Source organism: Gastrolobium bilobum, unplaced genomic scaffold (assembly GCF_033153095.1).
Source record: "Gastrolobium bilobum isolate Gb01-03AN ecotype WA unplaced genomic scaffold, APGP_CSIRO_Gbil_v1 utg27278, whole genome shotgun sequence".
Classification (NCBI taxonomy): domain Eukaryota; kingdom Viridiplantae; phylum Streptophyta; class Magnoliopsida; order Fabales; family Fabaceae; genus Gastrolobium; species Gastrolobium bilobum.
In genome coordinates, this window is record NW_026896629.1 from 147,438 (window position 1) to 166,399 (window position 18,962).

Consider the following 18,962-nt stretch of genomic DNA (forward strand, 5'->3'; position numbering starts at 1 on the left):
ATAATTTTCGCCTCAAAACAATGTCGTATTGAACTTACTTGCAGATAACTTATCTGCATTTTATAAATATTTTTGAATGTTTCATAATTGATTCGACCGATTTACAACTGAATCAGTTCAAAGCCAATTTGAGTATGCAAATCAGTTTGGAACTAGTTTCAAACAAATTCTGAACCGGTTTGAGTTAAAACAAATCAATTTGTTTCTCCTAATTTTCCAAACCAAATCTTTTGGTTCAAATTCAGACTTATTTATGAAATCAATTCGGTTTACAAAAATTGGTTAAAAAAATATAATACAATTTGATTCGATTCGATTCAATTCAATTAGATTAAATTATTTTGCACTGTTCTCAATTGAAAAATACTTTAGGAAGGAATAATTCACCTTTTTCTTTTTAAATGTGGTATATATTGATTGAAAAGCCGTATTCTGATACTAACAGGTCATTCATAGATTTTTTTTTTTTTTTTTTTAAAATGTCATTCATAGAATTTGCTAGTCAGCCGACCCCTTCAGCATGAGTTTCCACTTTCCAGAACAGTCGACGAACAACATCACACACCATCTCATATTCCTCCACGTGTCATTTCAGCCACGTGTCGTCTTCTCACTGGTTAAACTCTCTCTCACTCGGTCACTCCACACGCAAAAGCATTACTAAAAAGTAAAAACGAAAACACTCGAACTAATATTACTATTAAAACCACCACGACTTGCCGGAACATCAACACGCTCAGTCACCACTCACCTGTGCGTGCCCGTACACATTTTCCATCATTTTCTCGGCGACCAAACAGCAAATTTTCAAGTTTTGAACTTCAATGCGATCAAGAATGGCGTCGCTGCTCCCGAAGGTGGCGATAATTCTGTCGTCTCTCGTGTTCCTCTTTTCTCCCTCGCAATCTGCGGTCTTCAGCGTAGATCTAGGGTCCGAGTCGCTCAAGGTGGCGGTGGTGAACCTAAAACCCGGTCAGATTCCGATTTCGGTCGCGATCAACGAGATGTCGAAGCGGAAATCTCCGGCGCTGGTGTCGTTCCACGACGGCGATCGGCTCCTCGGCGAAGAAGCCGCGGGTCTGGTTGCTCGGTATCCTCAGAAAGTGTATTCACAAGCGAGGGAATTGATAGGGAAACCCTACGACTTTGCGAAGAGGTTTTTGGATTCAATGTACTTGCCTTTCGAAGTGAAGGAGGATTCGCGAGGTGCGGCGAGTTTTGTTGTGGATGACAACGGCGCCGAGTACTCGCCCGAGGAATTGGTGGCTATGATTTTGAGTCACGCAGTGAGTTTAGCAGAGTTCCATTCGAAGGTTCCGATCAAAGACGCAGTGATAACGGTGCCGCCATATTTCGGGCAAGCTGAACGAAGAGGATTGGTGCAGGCAGCACAGTTGGCAGGGATTAATGTTCTTTCATTGATAAATGAGCATTCTGGTGCTGCGTTGCAGTATGGGATTGACAAAGACTTTTCAAACGAGTCAAGGCATGTGATATTCTATGACATGGGTTCAAGCAGTACCTATGCTGCGCTTGTGTATTTCTCTGCCTACAAAGGTAAAGAGTATGGAAAGACAGTGTCAGTGAACCAGTTTCAGGTAAGTGTTACTTGATATGATATGTTTTGTTTCATCTTGTTTCACATTGCCTTGTTGATAGTTTACAACACTGGAACAGGATATTGGTTGGTATTCATATATATGGTATTAGTAGTTGCAGTTTTTATGTCCTTTCCTGATTTAGTAATTAAAACTGGCCATGAGCAAATAAGCATACACTAATATTTGAATGAAAGTTAAAAATATTAATTTATGCAGTTTTAATTTGAATTTCGAATTGTAACGTTGAATCTAGACTTTTATATATATAAAGAGGAATATGTTAGGGAAGGAATAAGTACAAAATAGAGGGACCAGGAATCCTGGCTAAAATAAACAACAGAGGAAAGGAAGAAAAGAGAAAATACATCATAAAAGGCGAGGAGGAAGAACTTTATGGCTAAAAATTCTGAAATTATAATCGTGCTAAATACATAGTACTTGAGCAAAATTTGGCAGTATCTGTTGTAAATATTAGGTCTTTTATTATTATTAGTATTTGTTGTATTGAGCCAAGCCCATTAGGTCAAGAATTAGGTTTTTTAGTCTCTATAAACAGAGACCTCTTTGTATCAGATTAATACACAATTCAATAATATTTCAAATACCCTTTTCTTTGAAGTTGGTATCAGAGCTCTCGATCCTGAGGGCTCTGCTTCCGCGCCTATTGTCTTTAGAACAAGAACCTTTTATTCTTTTTGTCTCTCGCTGCCATCAGCCGCCACCGGATTTTTTCCGAGGACTTATTGGACCGAGAAGATCTCTGTTATACTGGATCTCTGTTACTGTTCATCGTCTCCATTATTCTTCATCACAAGACAGCATCTGTTCATCACGATTGGACCCTTTCCCGGTGGTTTTTCAACTCCAAACAGACCCAGAAAGAATCGCGCTCACCGGACGACGTTGCTCCAGAAATTTCAGACCGGACGGCCACCGCACGCGCCGCCCCTTCAACCGCGAGTGAAGCCCACGCGCAGCCAGTCTCACCGGCGCGTGGCGGCGCGTGAGACCATTTTTCCGGATCGGACCACCGCGATCTTGATCGTCCCTTCATCCTCTTTCTGGATTTGTGCTCCTCTCTTTGATCGGACATCGTTTGGTATTTATTTGTGATTTTTTGGCTTCTTGGAGCTTTTCTTTGACCATTTTATGTGCAGTATGGCCTCTTCTCAAAGGAGTTCTTTTTCAAAATTTTATGATGGTACCTCTTCTAGACCTAAGAGAGATGATCGATGATGGTGTTCTTATTGTAAAAGAACAGGTCATATCAAGGATTTATGCTTTCGCCTTTATGGAAAGCAAACTGTCTTAGAAAAGATGGCAAGGATGCGTGGTCAAGCGCATCTTACTTCTTCTGAAATAACCCCTGCACCTAATGAGACCCAATCTGCATTTCGTCCAGATGAGTTGGAACGACTCCAAACCATTCTTGATTATCTGAGTAAGCCATCTGATACTAGTGCTTTGGCTATGACTGGTATGAGCTCCAAAACTCATTCTTTCATTTCTTCATGTAATGATTTTAAACATTCTTGGGTTGTTGATTCTGGTGCTACTGATCATATGACTTGTTGTGCTGACTCCTTTATTTCTTATCATCCTACCATTGGAACTCATACAATATCCATAGCTGATGGCTCACATAAACTTACAGCAGTCCTTACATCTTAAGGATGTTCTTCATGTTCCTAAACTCTCCACAAATCTTCTTTCTATTCACAAAATTACAAAAGATTTGAATTGTACTGTAACCTTCTTCCCTACCCATTGTGTTTTTCAGGATCTCGCCACGGGGAAGACGATTGGTAGTGCTAAAGAGCAAGGTGGGCTGTACTATCTGGTGTCACAATCTCCCGCAAATAAAGTAACAGATCACACCTTCATGTCTCATGGTCAATCAACTGTTGATTCTTTAATTTGGCTGCATCATAAGCGTTTGGGTCATCCTCCATTTAGTTTACTCAAATCTTTATTTCCGTCATTGTTTTTGTCTAAGTCTGTTGAGTCTTTTCATTGTGATGTTTGTGAATTTGCTAAGCATCATCGTGTGTCTCTTCCTTCTAGTATTACTAAGAGTGTTGAACCTTTTGATCTTATTCATTCTGATGTTTGGGGTCCTTCTAAGGTCCCTCATTCTTCTGGAAATAAATGGTTTGTTTCTTTTATTGATGATTGCACTCGTGTAACTTGGGTTTACTTAATGCGTGAAAAGTCTGAGGTACCACAACTGTTCTTTCAATTTTATAAAATGATTGAGACTCAATTTTATAAAAAAATCAAAAGACTAAGGACAGATAATGGTACTGAATATGTCAATCACTCTTTTTCCCAATTTATACAAAATCAAGGTATGATTCATGAACTTACTTGTGTAGACACCCCTCAACAAAATGGGGTTGCTGAAAGGAAAAATCGTCACCTTCTTGAAGTTGCTCGTGCCTTACTGTTTCAAACATATGTACCCAAATGCTATTGGGGAGATGCCATTCTTACTGCAGCGTTCTTGATCAATCGTCTACCCACTCGGGTTCTCGATCATGTAAGTTCTATTCACTCCATGACTTCTTTTTTTCCTTCTGTTCCAACTTTGCAAAGTCTTCCTCCTCGAGTGTTTGGGTGTGTTGTCTTTGTTCATATTCATAAACAGCATCGCAGTAAGTTAGATCCTAGGGCTCTTAAATGTGTCTTCCTTGGATATGCTCCTGATAAGAAGGGCTACAAGTGCTATCATCCTGGAAGTCGGAAATTTTTTGTTTCTATGGATGTTACATTTCAGGAATCTGAGTCCTTTTTCCAAGGTCCTCATCTTCAGGGGGAGAATAATTCACCAGAAGACTCATCACCTTCCTTCTTTGAATCTTCAGTGTCTACTCCTTCACCTGTGTCAGTGTCTCTTCCTCTTGTTCCTGTTCCTAATGTGTCTATGTCTGATCCTCCTGTGACTGATCCTCCTATGACTGATACATCAAGTACACCAGAGATACGGAAGATTGTAACACGTGAATCGTCTGAACAACCCACATTGCCTCAACAGCAACCTCAATCGTCTGAACCACTGGTAAGTCCTGAATCTCATATTTCTGATCATGATGTTAATACTTCTGATGACTTACCCATTACTACTGCTTCTGATGATTTACCTATTGCTTTAAGAAAAGGAAAAAGATCTTGTTCCAAGAAAACTTGTTCTTCCTGTCCCTCTTGTATTCAATACCCTATCTCCCATTTTGTTTCCTCTGCTAATCTTTCTGTGCAGCACAAAAGCTTTGTTTTAGCACTAGATTCTACTTCAATCCCAAAATCAGTACATGAAGCTTTGAAAGATGGGAATTGGGCTCAAGCCATGCAAGAGGAGATGAATGCGTTGGAGAAAAATAAAACATGGGAGGTTATTGATAGACCCAACGGAAATAAAGCAGTAGGGTGCAGATGAGTTTATGCCCTGAAATATAATTCTGATGGCACTCTTGAGAGATACAAGGCTCGATTAGTCGCCAAAGGTTACACTCAAACCTATGGCATTGATTATGAAGAAACCTTTGCTTCAGTTGCAAAGATGAATACAGTGAGAATCTTGTTGTCCCTTGCTGCCCATTACAATTGGGATATAAATCAATTTGATGTGAAAAATGCTTTCCTCAATGGTGAGTTAGAAGAAGAAGTCTACGTGGAAATCCCGCCTGGTTTTGATTCTGTGAAGGGGGAAAATAAAGTTTGTCGATTAAAAAAGGCCTTGTATGGATTGAAACAGTCACCTCGTGCTTGGTTTGGAAGGTTTACTAAGGTTATGATGACCTTAGGATATAGACAGTGTCAAGGAGATCACACTCTTTTCTTCAAGTACTCCCAAAATGGGAAGCTTACTGTGCTCCTTGTATATGTTGATGATATTATTATCACAGGTGATGATTTTGTGGAGAGACAGATTCTGCAGACACGACTTGCCTCTGAGTTCGAAGTCAAAGACCTTGGGAAATTGAGATATTTCCTAGGGATAGAAGTAGCTCATTCAAGCAAAGGAATTTTTATCAGTCAGAGGAAATATGTTTTGGATCTTCTCAAAGAAGCAAGGAAGCTCGGGTGTAAACCCTCTAATACTCCTATTGAGCAGAATCACAAGATAGGCTTTGAAGAGGAGAGTCCTCCAGTTGATAAAGGACAATATCAACGGCTAGTTGGAAAATTGATATATCTGGCTCATACTAGGCCAGACCTAGCTTATGCTGTTAGTGTTGTCAGTTAGTTTATGCACGATCCAAAGGAGAAACACATGCAGGCAGTAGAGAGAATTCTTCAGTATCTTAAAGCTACTCCTGGTAAAGGATTGTTATTCCGACGTGATGGTAATCTCTCTTTAGAAGTCTACACTGATGCTGATTATGCTGGATCCGTGACTGACCGTCGTTCTACCACTGGTTATTGCATGTTTCTTTGCGGTAACTTGGTGACATGGAGAAGTAAGAAACAAGATGTGGTTGCCAGATCAAGTGCAAAAGCTGAATTTCGAGCTATGGCTCAAGGCATTTGTGAGTTACTGTGGCTGAAAATTGTACTTGTGATCTCAAAATAAAATGTGAGGGACCTATGAAGCTGCTATGTGATAATAAGTCCGCTATTTGTATAGCTCCTAATCCAGTTCAACATGATCGGACTAAACATATTGAGGTCGACCGCCATTTCATCCAAGAGAAACTTGATAGCGGGTTGATTACCACTCCATACATTCCCACTAGGCGTCAATTAGCTGATCTATTGACAAAGGGACTTCCTTCAGACAAATTTCAAGAACTTACTAGCAAGCTGGAAATGATAAATATCTATTCCTCAGCTTGAGGGGGAGTGTTGTAAATATTAGGTCTTTTATTATTATTAGTATTTGTTGTATTGGGCCAAGCCCATTAGGTCAAGAATTAGGTTTTTTAGTCTCTATAAATAGAGACCTCTTTGTGTCAGATTAATACACAATTCAATAATATTTCAAATACCCTTTTCTTTCAAGTGTATCCACCGTCCAGCAATCTCCAAACAGCTTACTCCAAATCTGCCAAGCTTCCTCACAATAATATTTAACAATGGCAAGAAAACCTGAAACATAAAATGCTTGATTTTCAATATTTTTAGTGAAATAAGTGAAAGGAGGGAGGGCTAAAGTAGTGGTAAAGTTGCTCCTTTGTGACGGAAAAATCACGGCTTTCTTCCTCTGTAATAGAGGGTGAACTTTGGAGCAGCGATAAGGTTGCTATTTGGGATGGGAAGGTCATGGGTTCGAGTACGGGAAATACACTTTTTGCAAAAGTACAAGGGTATGGCTGCATACAATTGACTCTCATCCCATTTTCTCAAGTCGGGAAGCCTTGTGCATCGGGATTTGCCACCTTTATTTTTCTTTCTTTTTTTTGTAATGAAATGAGCGAATTGAATACAACCTTTACTTTCAAATTATTAATGGTAGTATCTGCTAATGTTAAACTCAATTAAGTTCCTTCTTTACATAGTTCTTTTATCATTTTTATTTTTGCATATCTTAGTCCTCTTAACTTGCTCACTTAGCTCATTATCCATGTAGGTTAAGGACGTACGTTGGAACCCAGAGTTAGGTGGTCAGAATATGGAATTGCGATTGGTGGAGTATTTTGCTAATGAGTTCAATGCACAAGTTGGTGATGGAATAGATGTGAGGAGATTTCCCAAAGCTATGGCTAAACTGAAGAAACAAGTTAAACGAACAAAAGAAATTCTCAGTGCAAACACAGCAGCTCCCATTTCAGTTGAATCGCTTCATGGTGATGTGGACTTCAGGTATGTGAATTTCAAACATACTCATCTGCTGCGTCAGTATTCCTGATTTCAATGAATTTATGTTTATTAACCTCTATAGTTCTATATAAAAGTTGGTAGTTCTTACTTTGTAGTTCATAGTGCGACCTTATTGTATAGTTTACTGTAATATACTATTTTGCTTATTAATACACTATTATGAACAAGAACAGCAAGAAAGCCAACAACCAAGCTTTATACCACATTGTTATGAAGACTGATATGAAAAACATTTAATCTAAAAGAGCTGTTTTGGATAAACAAATTTAATTGAGAATATTTGTTGGAACTTATTTTCATTTGAAAACTATTCTCCACATTTAACATATCCTATATTTTTCTAGCATTTATTTTGTTCCTGGGGGTTCGGTTTTGTCTTTTCAAAGTGATATTTGGAATACCCAGAATAATATCTTTTACCAGCTGCTCAACAAAAAGTAGGAAAAATCACTCAAAAATATTGCACCTATAAATGCCTGTTATATTATTCATAATGTTAGTTTGCTTTAAACAAGCATAGGGGCCTTATTTTGTGATGTTGCATCTTCAAAGTTTGGTTAGTCTTGGCAATCCATATATGAGGAATGATGACAGCTTACCATTTTTTGTATTATAGACTACCTTCTACTTCTATAAAATAAAAATATTATTATTAGTCTAGAATAAATATTTAACCACTTCCCATTAAACCCCAACTATCGAGGGTGGGATGATGACAATCCTTACATACAGGCCCAGCTTTGCATATTTGCAAAAAGGTTATTTCCTGAATTCGAATCCGTGACTTTACCAGTGATTTCTATACGGTTTTAATTTTTATTACCACACTCTATCCAATATTTGGCACTTCCCTTTTTTGTTTCTACGTGTTGTAATGACTTTAATTTATACAATTTATATATTATCTCTGATTTTGCATTACTGTCGTACTGTAGTTTATATATCTTATAAAGATGGTAGACTAGGGGGATTGCTATTTAAGGAAAGTATTGAATATTGATGACATCTTAAGGTTGTTCTTACGTACGGATGCTGAAGGACTTGAATTAATGAAGTACGACACTATTTAAGGGCTTTAATAAGTGACATTCAACAATTGAAGGTATAATTCAATTTCGTAATGGAAATGCCACATTATTTCTAACAAAACAGAATAATCATGTTATGAATGCAATGAACTAAAAAACTTCAGTCAGGAGTTCAAAAACTCATTTAAATGTAATTTTTTTTTTTTATTTTCATTTGTTAGAATAAGACTTTATTAGAAAGAAAAGCAATACTTTGAGGGAGGATAAGCTGTCCTTAAACAGCCAAAAGTAGACATCCGGCCAAATAAACAAGGATATGTATGACTGACATTGAAGCCCAAAACACAAATCTGTCCCCAAAAATATGTGACGGCTGAAAGGTGAAGCAATAAGATCCATTGACCTGCACTAAACACCATATAGAAGTATACGGCTCTGAGATGTCTTAGACTTTTAAATCCTCCCAAAGAACTTATGTTTAGTGATGGCATTTGATTTAATTGCTTGTTGCTATTGGTTCCCAACTAAGGTGTGCTCTATGTATCCACAAGAATTTCTTGAATTGTCATGATTCTGGCTGGAAAAGAATGGCATTTAGGGTGAATTGTCATGATCTTCTCTTGTTCCTTAGGAACATGAAGATGTCATGTTTGGAGATAGATATGCCCAAACGACTCTTATGTACTCTCTCTGAATGAGTAGATAAGAACAGCAACAACTGCACCTAACGCTGGTCTCTCTCTCTCTCTCTGTCTCTCTCTCTCCTCATAATGCAAAAATCCCTAGATGCTCCTTAAGAACAAAAGTTAAAAGTTTGTGTCTCTTATCTCTTATCTTTTGTACTACTAATTCTATGGAACAGTGGATAATGTTTTGTGTCTTTGATTTTTGGGAGCTTCTCTAGATGGGTGATATTTCCCTTTGCAGAGGCTTTTTCTTGTGTCCATCATCATTTTTCTCTCCATCAGTCCTAACTATTTAAGTTTTTTACCATACTCAAGGTTTGAACTTACCTTGGAACTTTCATTTTTTAAGGAAGCGCGATTATCAAAACTTCTGAATCGTATGTGGCCTTCTTTTGATTGATCCTATCCATTTTTCTTCTAATGAGGATGGTAAATTTGAATTATTGTTTGTTTTCAAGTCCCATTTTCACCTATTCTCTTGATAGAGAGAAATCCCTCCTTGAAAAGATTCTTTGCTAGTCTACAAGCTCCCTTGCAGGGTTTCAATTTTCATTTGCATAGTGGTACACAATAGGATCAATACTAATAATATGTTGCAATTTGTCAGACGAAGCAAAGCTGTGTCTTGTGATATTTGTGTGATTTATTATTCTTTCATAGAATCACATGCACATTTGCTTTTGCATTTTCTACCTCTGTGCTATATTTGAAGTAGGTTTTATGGTTTGTCTGATCCGTCTTGGTTGTGTTGTCACTAATCAGAGCTTGGGGCTATTTCTTTGATTAGTTGTATGGGTTTTGGCAGAAGTAAGTTGCATAAAGTTTAATGATAGTGTGTAAAGGATACTTTTTTTTTTGTTTTCTTTGTAGGAAATTCTATTCCCTTACTGAGAAAATAATAAAAACTATAACCACAGACGTGAATTTACATTTAAATCAAACCTGGTCCTGGCTCAGGTTCCACTGATATCAAGGAGATGCCACTCACTTGTAAAAGATTGAGTGTGGAGTTTCTTTACTAGTCATGACTAAAAAGTATGGGCTGGTCTTTCTTAATTATTAAAAAACAATTTCATAAAAAACAATGCTTAAAATTTGGCAATATTTATGTTCAGCTTGGTTGAGGGAGTTGCATATACCCTTAAAGACAATGCTGCGTATTATTTAATAGTTAGATTAGTATCTTCTTAAATCTATTGTTAAAGATCAATCTAAAGGAAGTTGCTGTTTTCAAATGATTAGCAAATCTGAAAAGGGAAAGTCTGAGAAATTATTCGAGTTCTTGAGAGAAGCCATATATGCAAGAAGAGAGAGAGAGAGAGAGAGAAGATATTTTGGATCTGAATCTGTATTATGAAAAACTGAACTCACACAAAGCTACACTCTATCATTATATAGAGTGTGAGGATGCTGACTCAGCAGATGAGTCAGATCTAACAAACAAACAGAAAGCTAACTAAGCTATAACAGAAAGGAAGAAAAGATCTGATACATGCATGTGTACAATAAATCAGTAGACTGCTAATTGCTACTACATCACAGAAAGTAAGCTACTACTTATCTAATAGAAATACATTGGAAGAATGAAATTCCCTTATATGATCAAGCTTGTCAAGTGAAATGGATGCACAGTAACCTGCAAATAAAAATGCAAACAATGACAAGGAAAATAAATTTTTATTTGATTATCAAATTATGATATATTTTAACTACAGCTAATGCTCAATGGTCCTGAATAAGTCTTATTTTCTTACAGGAGCACAATAACCCGTGAGAAATTTGAAGAGCTCTGTGAAGATATTTGGGAAAAGTCTCTTATACCTGTGAAAGAGGTACTTGAGCATTCAGGCCTGTCAATGGAACAAATATATGCAGTGGAATTGATTGGAGGTGCTACCAGAGTGCCAAAATTACAGGTTTGAATAATCTTTTTCCTTTTATGACCATTCTTTTGGCAAAGTGCTCATAGGGAGGGGTGGGAGTATGATAGGTCCCAATTACGTAAAGCCCAATTGAACAAAGTTTATGTGAGGGATAAGGGCAGGAAACGTTGGCAAAAACCCAATCAGTTGGTTAGTGCTGAGTCAACGAGTTTGTTAGAAGAGAATGAAGGTATACGCGTTGCAAGTTAGTTACAGTGAGTGAGTATTATTAGGAAGGCAGGGAAAAGAAGGATACTTACCAAGGGGTCATTGTATGGTTAATTCCTTAGGAGATTTCAGAGCATCTCAAAGGCTCTTTTACTTGCTTTTGTTATTTCATTCCTGTAAACACTGATCCATAGCAGTACTATGGAGAACCATGTGATGTTTTTTCTGCTTTTAAGTTCCATTGATTACTGAGAAGTATTAATATACAGAGAGGTTATTCCATATAATTGCATTCTGTTAAGTTGATTGTATCAGAATAGAACTGCAGATATTTGTACAATGTTGAGCTCCATTCTTTATAGTATTGTCTCTACAGTCAACATTTGTTTTCCATATATCATTATCTATTTATTGTCAAATGAAATTGCAACACTTTCTCTTTTTACCTGTGTATTGTTTACTACAGTGTTTGCTCTCTAGTTTTACAGATGAAGGACTTTACTCAGCAGTTCAGCATTAATGTAAACTTACTTATTGTTATTCTGCTTCATATTTTCACAGGCTAAGCTTCAAGAGTTCCTTGGGAGAAAAGAACTTGATAGGCACCTTGATGCTGATGAAGCAATTGTTCTTGGTGCAGCTCTGCACGCTGCGAATTTAAGTGATGGAATCAAATTGAACCGCAAACTAGGAATGATTGATGGTTCCTTATATGGTTTTGTGGTTGAGTTGAACGGTCCTGATCTTTTGAAAGATGAAAGCTCTAAGCAGTTACTTGTACCACGAATGAAGAAACTCCCGAGTAAGGTAAATCAGTTGATGGTTCATGCTTAATGTGACTGCATATTATAAAAAGAGTGAATTGATCAATTTTATTCTCCAATTTTTCTTATCAATTGTAGTATTGTTTACTTGACAGATGTTCAGATCTATTAATCATAATAAAGATTTTGAAGTTTCACTAGCTTATGAAAGTGAACATCATTTGCCAACTGGTGTTACCTCTCCAGAAATTGCTCAATACCAAATATCTGGTTTGACCGATGCAAATGAGAAGTAAGGATAAGAAACTTCCTGACCTTTTATTGACGCAATTGCTGATTTAGGCTCCCTAAGGAATTGTTTTTCATGCAAAATCTTTAGAAACACTGATGCTCCCTATTTTTGTTTCTGCAATGTTCTTCTAGATACTCATCTCGAAATCTGTCATCCCCCATCAAGGCAAACATACATTTCTCTCTTAGTAGAAGTGGAATTCTTTCCTTGGATCGGGCAGATGCTGTTATTGAAATTACAGAGTGGGTGGAAGTTCCTAGGAAGAATTTGACCGTAGAGAATTCAACTATTTCATCAAACACATCAGATGAATCTGGTGCTAGGAATAGTTCCGAGGAAAGCAATGAAAGTGTGCAAACTGATAGTGGTGGGATTAGTAAGACGTCCAATATTAGTGCAGAGGAGCAAGCTGCTGCAGAACCTGCTACAGAGAGAAAACTGAAAAAGAGGACCTTTAGGGTGCCATTAAAGGTGAAAGCTAACTGATTACCCTTACTTTGTAGTCATTTAAACTGGCTAGTGATTTTCACGCGAAAAGTTGAAACTTGATCTTCTAATATACTCTTTTCTTCTTGCGTCTTCCTTTTTTCTTTTTTGCTTTTTACTGGTGGCAGATTGTTGAGAAGATAACGGGACCTGGGATGTCTCTATCTAAAGACATTCTTGATGAAGCTAAAAGAAAATTACAAGCACTAGACAAAAAAGATGCAGAAAGAAAAAGAACTGCCGAGTTAAAAAATAATTTAGAAGGATATATATATACTACTAAAGAAAAGGTTGGTAGAAAGCAATATGCTTATGGTTTTCTTTTATCTTGAAGGCCTTCATTTCATCTCTTATATGATGGGTAATGCTTTATCCTTTAAGATTTCCAATTTTCTTTCAGAGATTCATTTAAAGGTTGGCCTTTAATTAGTTGACTTTGTTTAAGTTTATACTGAAGGACATGAACTCCTGGTCTTGATTATTATTTTTAAGAAAAAATCCATCAAAAGAGAATTAAGAAATGAAATAATGAGGAGAAACATTTTTTAAAACCCAAAGTAACCTAGTCTCTAGCCAAATTAACTTATGAATGCCCAATCCATTGATCTTCATTTTTAATCTTTTCCTTTCATTCATCATCATCTGCATCTACTTGGAGTACTTTTTGTTGCTTGCCGTGTATTTCTCTTGGAGGAGAGGGTGGGATTTGGGAATGATGCTCCTAGTCATATTATATTGATTTACATACTGCACAAACTTCAAGCCTATTGGTATTTTTTTTTCAGAATGTTAAAAATGGACTAATTTAACTATTTATTTTTCAACTTGTTCTTAATGCTTCCCATGTTTTATCAGATTGAAACTCTGGAGGAATTTGAAAAAGTTTCTACCAGTGAGGAACGCCAGTCCTTCGTTGAGAAGCTTGATCAGGTTTCAACCTTTTCCTTGGGCGACGAAAAGAAATGTTTTGATATGAATTTTGACTCAAGCTTGTTGCATTCTGTCAGGTACAAGATTGGTTGTATACAGATGGTGAAGATGCCAATGCTACAGAGTTTCAAGAGCGTCTGGATCAGTTAAAAACTGTTGGAGATCCAATTTTCTTTAGGTCTATATTTTCAGTTATAGTATAGCTCTATTAATTTTACTATGTATGCCTTTGTAGTGTGGTAAAGTTTTTCTAAATGGGTTAACATCTGTTTCAGGTTAAAAGAGCTTACAGCTCGACCAGCAGCAGTTGAATATGCCCACAAATACATCGATGAGCTGAAACAGGTACCATGAACAACCTTCTGATGTAATGTGCTTTGCCACCTTTTATTTTCTTTGTTTGTGTTCTTTTTGAAACTGATTTTTTTTTTTTTTTTATAGAGTCCAATTATCTTCAATTGATCCATGTAGCTAGGTTACAAATAGTGGGATAAGTCTTGGTTGTTGTAGTTGTTGCTATTGTGTTCTCTATGAACTTGTTTGATTCAGGGGTAGTTTGTTGTTGTTTTTGTTGCAGTTGCTGTTTCTATTTCTTTTCTCTTGTCATTGTGAAGGAGGATTTCTTACGTGCCAATGTGCATAGCACCATCAGCATATTCCTCTCCAACCACCTTTTTTTCCGTTGTATCATCCTTTTTATTTACTTTTTCCCCTATCTCTATGTAGACATTGTTCGAAATGGTTTTACTGATATTTAGTTTGTGATAGAGCCCAATAGTGTGGATTGTTATATGTACTTAGGTAGCCAGCTCGAATAGTAGGATAAGGTTTGGTAGATGTTTTTACTGTCTCTCTCCACACCTTGCTCTTTTTTTCCTCCCAAGTCTCAGGAACCCTAGCTTCACTTTGTCCACCCTGTTCATGGCCCAACCTGCTCTGACTTCTTATATATATCATACCTATTTTTCCCCAGTGTGTATGTCATTCTATTAAAATTATTGGGGTTTTAGATAAGGAAGAAGGAAAGGAGAGAAGATGAATATCAAAATAATGCTCTATTAGATTTATATGGTGTGTTATGATGTGATCCCAAACACTAACCTAATGCTCTACTAATGACCAGGTTAAGTACTAGTATTACTAATACAAGCCGAAGCTTGCTAATACAGTAAGATTGTTAACCTAATTAAATAAGGAAACATAATGAAATCAGGAAACAACTCTTAAGATTGCTTCCTCAATTAGATAACAAATTGATTCTGCAATATATTCTAAATATCTTCTAAGGTATTCTAAAGATATTATAAAGATATTTTAAGATACTCTTTGATATTCTAACACGTTTTTTTATTTTTTATTTTCTAGTAGCAAATCCTATAAAGGCACATACTTTTAGATGAATATTAGAGAGAATCTTATGAACATATGATGTGCAGTCAGTTTGTATGCTGACCCGATAGGAATTGTAATATGATAGAATGAGAAGATTGTGTCTGCATTATCTCTTTGGTGTTAATTCGGCATCTGTCATTTGAAAGAATTCAGAGATTGGTAATCCTATGCCGTTATGTTAGTACCCATTTGCAAGGTATGGGACTTGGAGTTCCACATTGGTTGTATGGGCAACTAATGTGGGATTTGTAAGGCCTTGGGTACTTCTACTGTTTGAGCTAGCTTTTGGGGTGGTGCATCTCAAGGTTCTTATCACGTTATTGGACGGAGAATTTATAATTAATTTGATATAACTGGCTACATCCATTCTGTTGTTTATCCAGTTTTCATCATGTCAGCACTCATGTGCCTGTTCCTATAAAATCATACACAAAAAAATACACTTCATAAAATCATATAATCAATATGATATGCAGTGATTTTTTGTAGAAAAGCGCATTATGTTGAAGTTAAGCAAACCAAATGTATGTACAATGCAAATTGATTGGCTATACTCTGGGAGATATCTGAAGAGTATACTTTGATTTGCAAAATTTTCTTTTCAAACTCAGCTAGCTATTTTGTAAAGTAACTTGAAGCATTTATATATGTATCTTTTGCTGACATCTGTAGATTATACAAGAGTGGAAAGCAAACAAGTCTTGGCTTCCAAAAGAACGAGTAGATGAGGTATTTGATTTAACTTGATTTGAATAATCTTGAATCCATTAAAATTGATGGGTTACATTAGGAAAATTCATTTTGTTCTTTTTGGGTTGCTAACTTGCAAGGTTATAAATGATGCCGAAAAGTTAAAGAATTGGCTGGATGAGAAAGAGGTTGAGCAAAAGAAGTAAGTTCCTGTCATGGTAATTTAGTTGTTCTTGTAGTTATTTGTTTTTTATTTTTTACATTGGTCATTTGAATATTATGCGTGGACTTTGCAAGAGTGAAAAGAAGCATCTTAACGAGTGGAAGCTTGTATAAACATTTATTATTTTTGTTGAGGTCCTCTTAGAATTCTAATACTGAGTTATGCATCTTTATTTCTAATCTATGATACTTTATACGTGCTTTGCTGCAACTGGTGCAACAAATACATTTTTAATTATAATCTGGTGTATTTTTCTTTGTTTAAAAATAATTTTGCATGATTAATTTCTACCTTAATGATATTGATCTAAGTGAAAGAAGTTATTTTTGGAAGTGGTTTCCTTTCGTCTTCTATTACCCTTCTAAGGAAGAAAGACTAAATGGACTATGATTTGGGTCAATTTATATATAGCACAAAATATGATAAATGAAAATAGGCTGTATAATGAAAAAGTATATGTTAGATTTTAAGGTTTTTTGTCATATAAAAGTCTCTTCTGGCTACTGTACGTGCATGTAATGCAGCATATTATGAGGTAGCCTAGGTTCCTCTTGTTTTACGCATTAGGGACTGTTCTGTGCAAGGTTTCCTTGTCTGTTTTATACTTATTTTCTAGGTAAAAGTTTTCCTCAGATTGTTCATTCGAGGGTGAGCCTTTATCCCCGTGCTCTCTGTAAGGACTATGTAAATGATTTCATGTTGAGCAATGGGTCAATTGAATCATTCATTAATAGCTTCAAAGTTTTAGACTATTTCCTAGAGATTAGTAATTTATTTTGCTTTCTTTGAGACTATATTGTACTTTTTTGTATATGCTTCGGAATATTTATGAAAAATGGACTAGTCTAGATTTGTAAAGCATTCGTTTTCCCATATTCCTGACTACGGATTTGTGTTTGGTCATTGAGGAAATTGCAGTGTGCACGTAATAGTTTTAATGTAATTGGTTATTAATTTCTTATTCTTTATTGTTTTGAAGTACATCTGGATTCAGTAAGCCAGCATTTACATCTGAAGAAGTTTATTTAAAGGTGTTAGATCTGCAAAATAAGGTACCGTCTCTTCTACTTTTCTAGATCAAGAAAGTGTATTGGCATGAGATTTTACTGGTCCATGAAAGCAGTGGCTCTATTGTTGAGGTTTTTTATGTACATTTACAGGTTGCCAGTATTAATAGAATTCAAAAGCCCAAGCCTAAGATTCAGAAGCCTATAAAGAACGAAACTGAGAGCAGTGAACAGAACACGGATAATTCCAATTCGACATCATCTGATGATTCCTCTTCAAGTGATCATTCCGCTGACAATTCTGAAGGTCCAAGGGATGAAACGGTTGATGAGCAACTTCACGATGAGTTATGATCATCTGGGAATGCATGTAGGTCCAGTTTTAATCATCAACCTGCAAGATTTATAATTAGAGGAGTAGATTGATAATGCATAGATAAAAAGGAGGTAGTGTCAGTTTTCGGCGAGTAAGAGAGAGATAGAGTTGAGGGAATATTTATTTACTGGATGATGCTGAAATTTTGAGGTTAGATGGTTAGTACTATAGTTGATAATTAATTTCCCTTTGCTATTTAAGGGGGGTAAGTTGTAATTTACTGCTATATGAAGTATTATATTTGCTGAACCACATAATGTGCCAGGAAAAAAAAAAAAAACTCTGTAAGACTAAGAAATTTGCTCAAATCAACACCTTATAGAAATTTTGCTCAAGTGAGCTCCCGTATAATTCTAGACGAATTTTTTATTTTTTTTAATAAGCAGCAGACGTGATTTATCCTTTTTATTTTAAATTAAGTTTCCTAATAATGCCACATTTGCATGATTTTATTAAAAACTTTATTAGCACCTGTGAAATACAAATAATGTATTAATGAAAAAATTTAGTAGATTTAATTTTTGTTTTAAAAAATAGGGATTATTGATTAGTTCTATGGTATAGTACATTGATTTGTTCTTTTGGTTCACTTTTTCTCGGTTAAAAAATGAGTAAATTATACACTTTTTTTAAGAGATGTTTAAATTATGCTTTTTTATTTTATGTTTAAAAGTACTCTTTATTGAGAAATTATTATGCGCTGGATTATAATCTGTTCGTTTTATCTATTTTAATGTGAACGAGTATAAAAAATTTAGCTCGATATTTTTGAATTCATATTATTTAATTTTGAATTTAAAAATAAAATGTAGATTTTGAATGAAATTCTGAGTGTTCTAAATTTCATTTCATCTTCTAAACACCAGGAAAAAATAATAATAATAAAGGTATTCTAAATTTGTTATTGAGTACACTAAGATTTGTAAAGAGAAAATATGTTCCCAAGTGTGTTGGCTGTCCAATCCGTTATATAACTATTATGACCGTTAAAAGACGTTATGACCATTGAAGATATTATGACTCTTAAAGAAATAATTATAGTTATTATGTCTTTCATGTTTTTTGAGCCTATAAATAAAGCACGTATAAGGCATCATGTAAGCATCGTGTATAAGCGGTGACACACATCAAAGTTCAGCAATCTGGTCCTCTCTGTGGAATTGGAAAGGGCCTCAAGAGAATCTTAATATTCACGTAGCTGGCTATCCTAAATAGAATTCCAGTTTGTAATAGGACGTCCAAATGGGGTAGTTGACCTCATGATTGTTTGGCTTGCCCTGGTGAGCTTAAGACAATCATCCATGTCCTTAGAGACTGCATACATGCTAGGAAACTTTGGAATATTTGGTTCAAAGGCAGAATCCCCTTAAGTTTCCCGTCTATACCTAACGAAGAGTGGATTAAAGCCAACATTAGTGGAAGTTGGAAAGTTGATTGGGGTTTTGAGTGGAAAGACATTTTCTATGTATCTTGCTGGTACTTGTGGAAATGGAGAAATGCAGATGTGCACAATAGCGAGTTTATACACCCTGATATGCCCCACAAATGTATCTGTAGGATACATTGCTAATATCAGGTGT

At 35.9% G+C, this 18,962-nt stretch overlaps 1 protein-coding gene across 1 annotated transcript; it reads left to right on the top strand.

Annotated features, from left to right (window-relative positions):
• The first annotated feature begins 720 nt into the window (after positions 1–720).
• LOC133301130 (heat shock 70 kDa protein 17) lies at positions 721–17,737 on the top strand. Its single transcript, XM_061500739.1, has 14 exons — positions 721–1,598; positions 7,168–7,400; positions 10,889–11,048; positions 11,784–12,029; positions 12,142–12,278; positions 12,410–12,749; positions 12,893–13,054; positions 13,620–13,694; positions 13,772–13,872; positions 13,970–14,039; positions 15,759–15,815; positions 15,917–15,978; positions 16,979–17,051; positions 17,160–17,737. The coding sequence occupies exons 1-14, from the start codon at positions 825–827 to the stop codon at positions 17,358–17,360; spliced, it is 2,691 nt and encodes an 896-aa protein (XP_061356723.1). The 5' UTR covers positions 721–824; the 3' UTR covers positions 17,361–17,737.
• Positions 17,738–18,962: the final 1,225 nt, after the last annotated feature.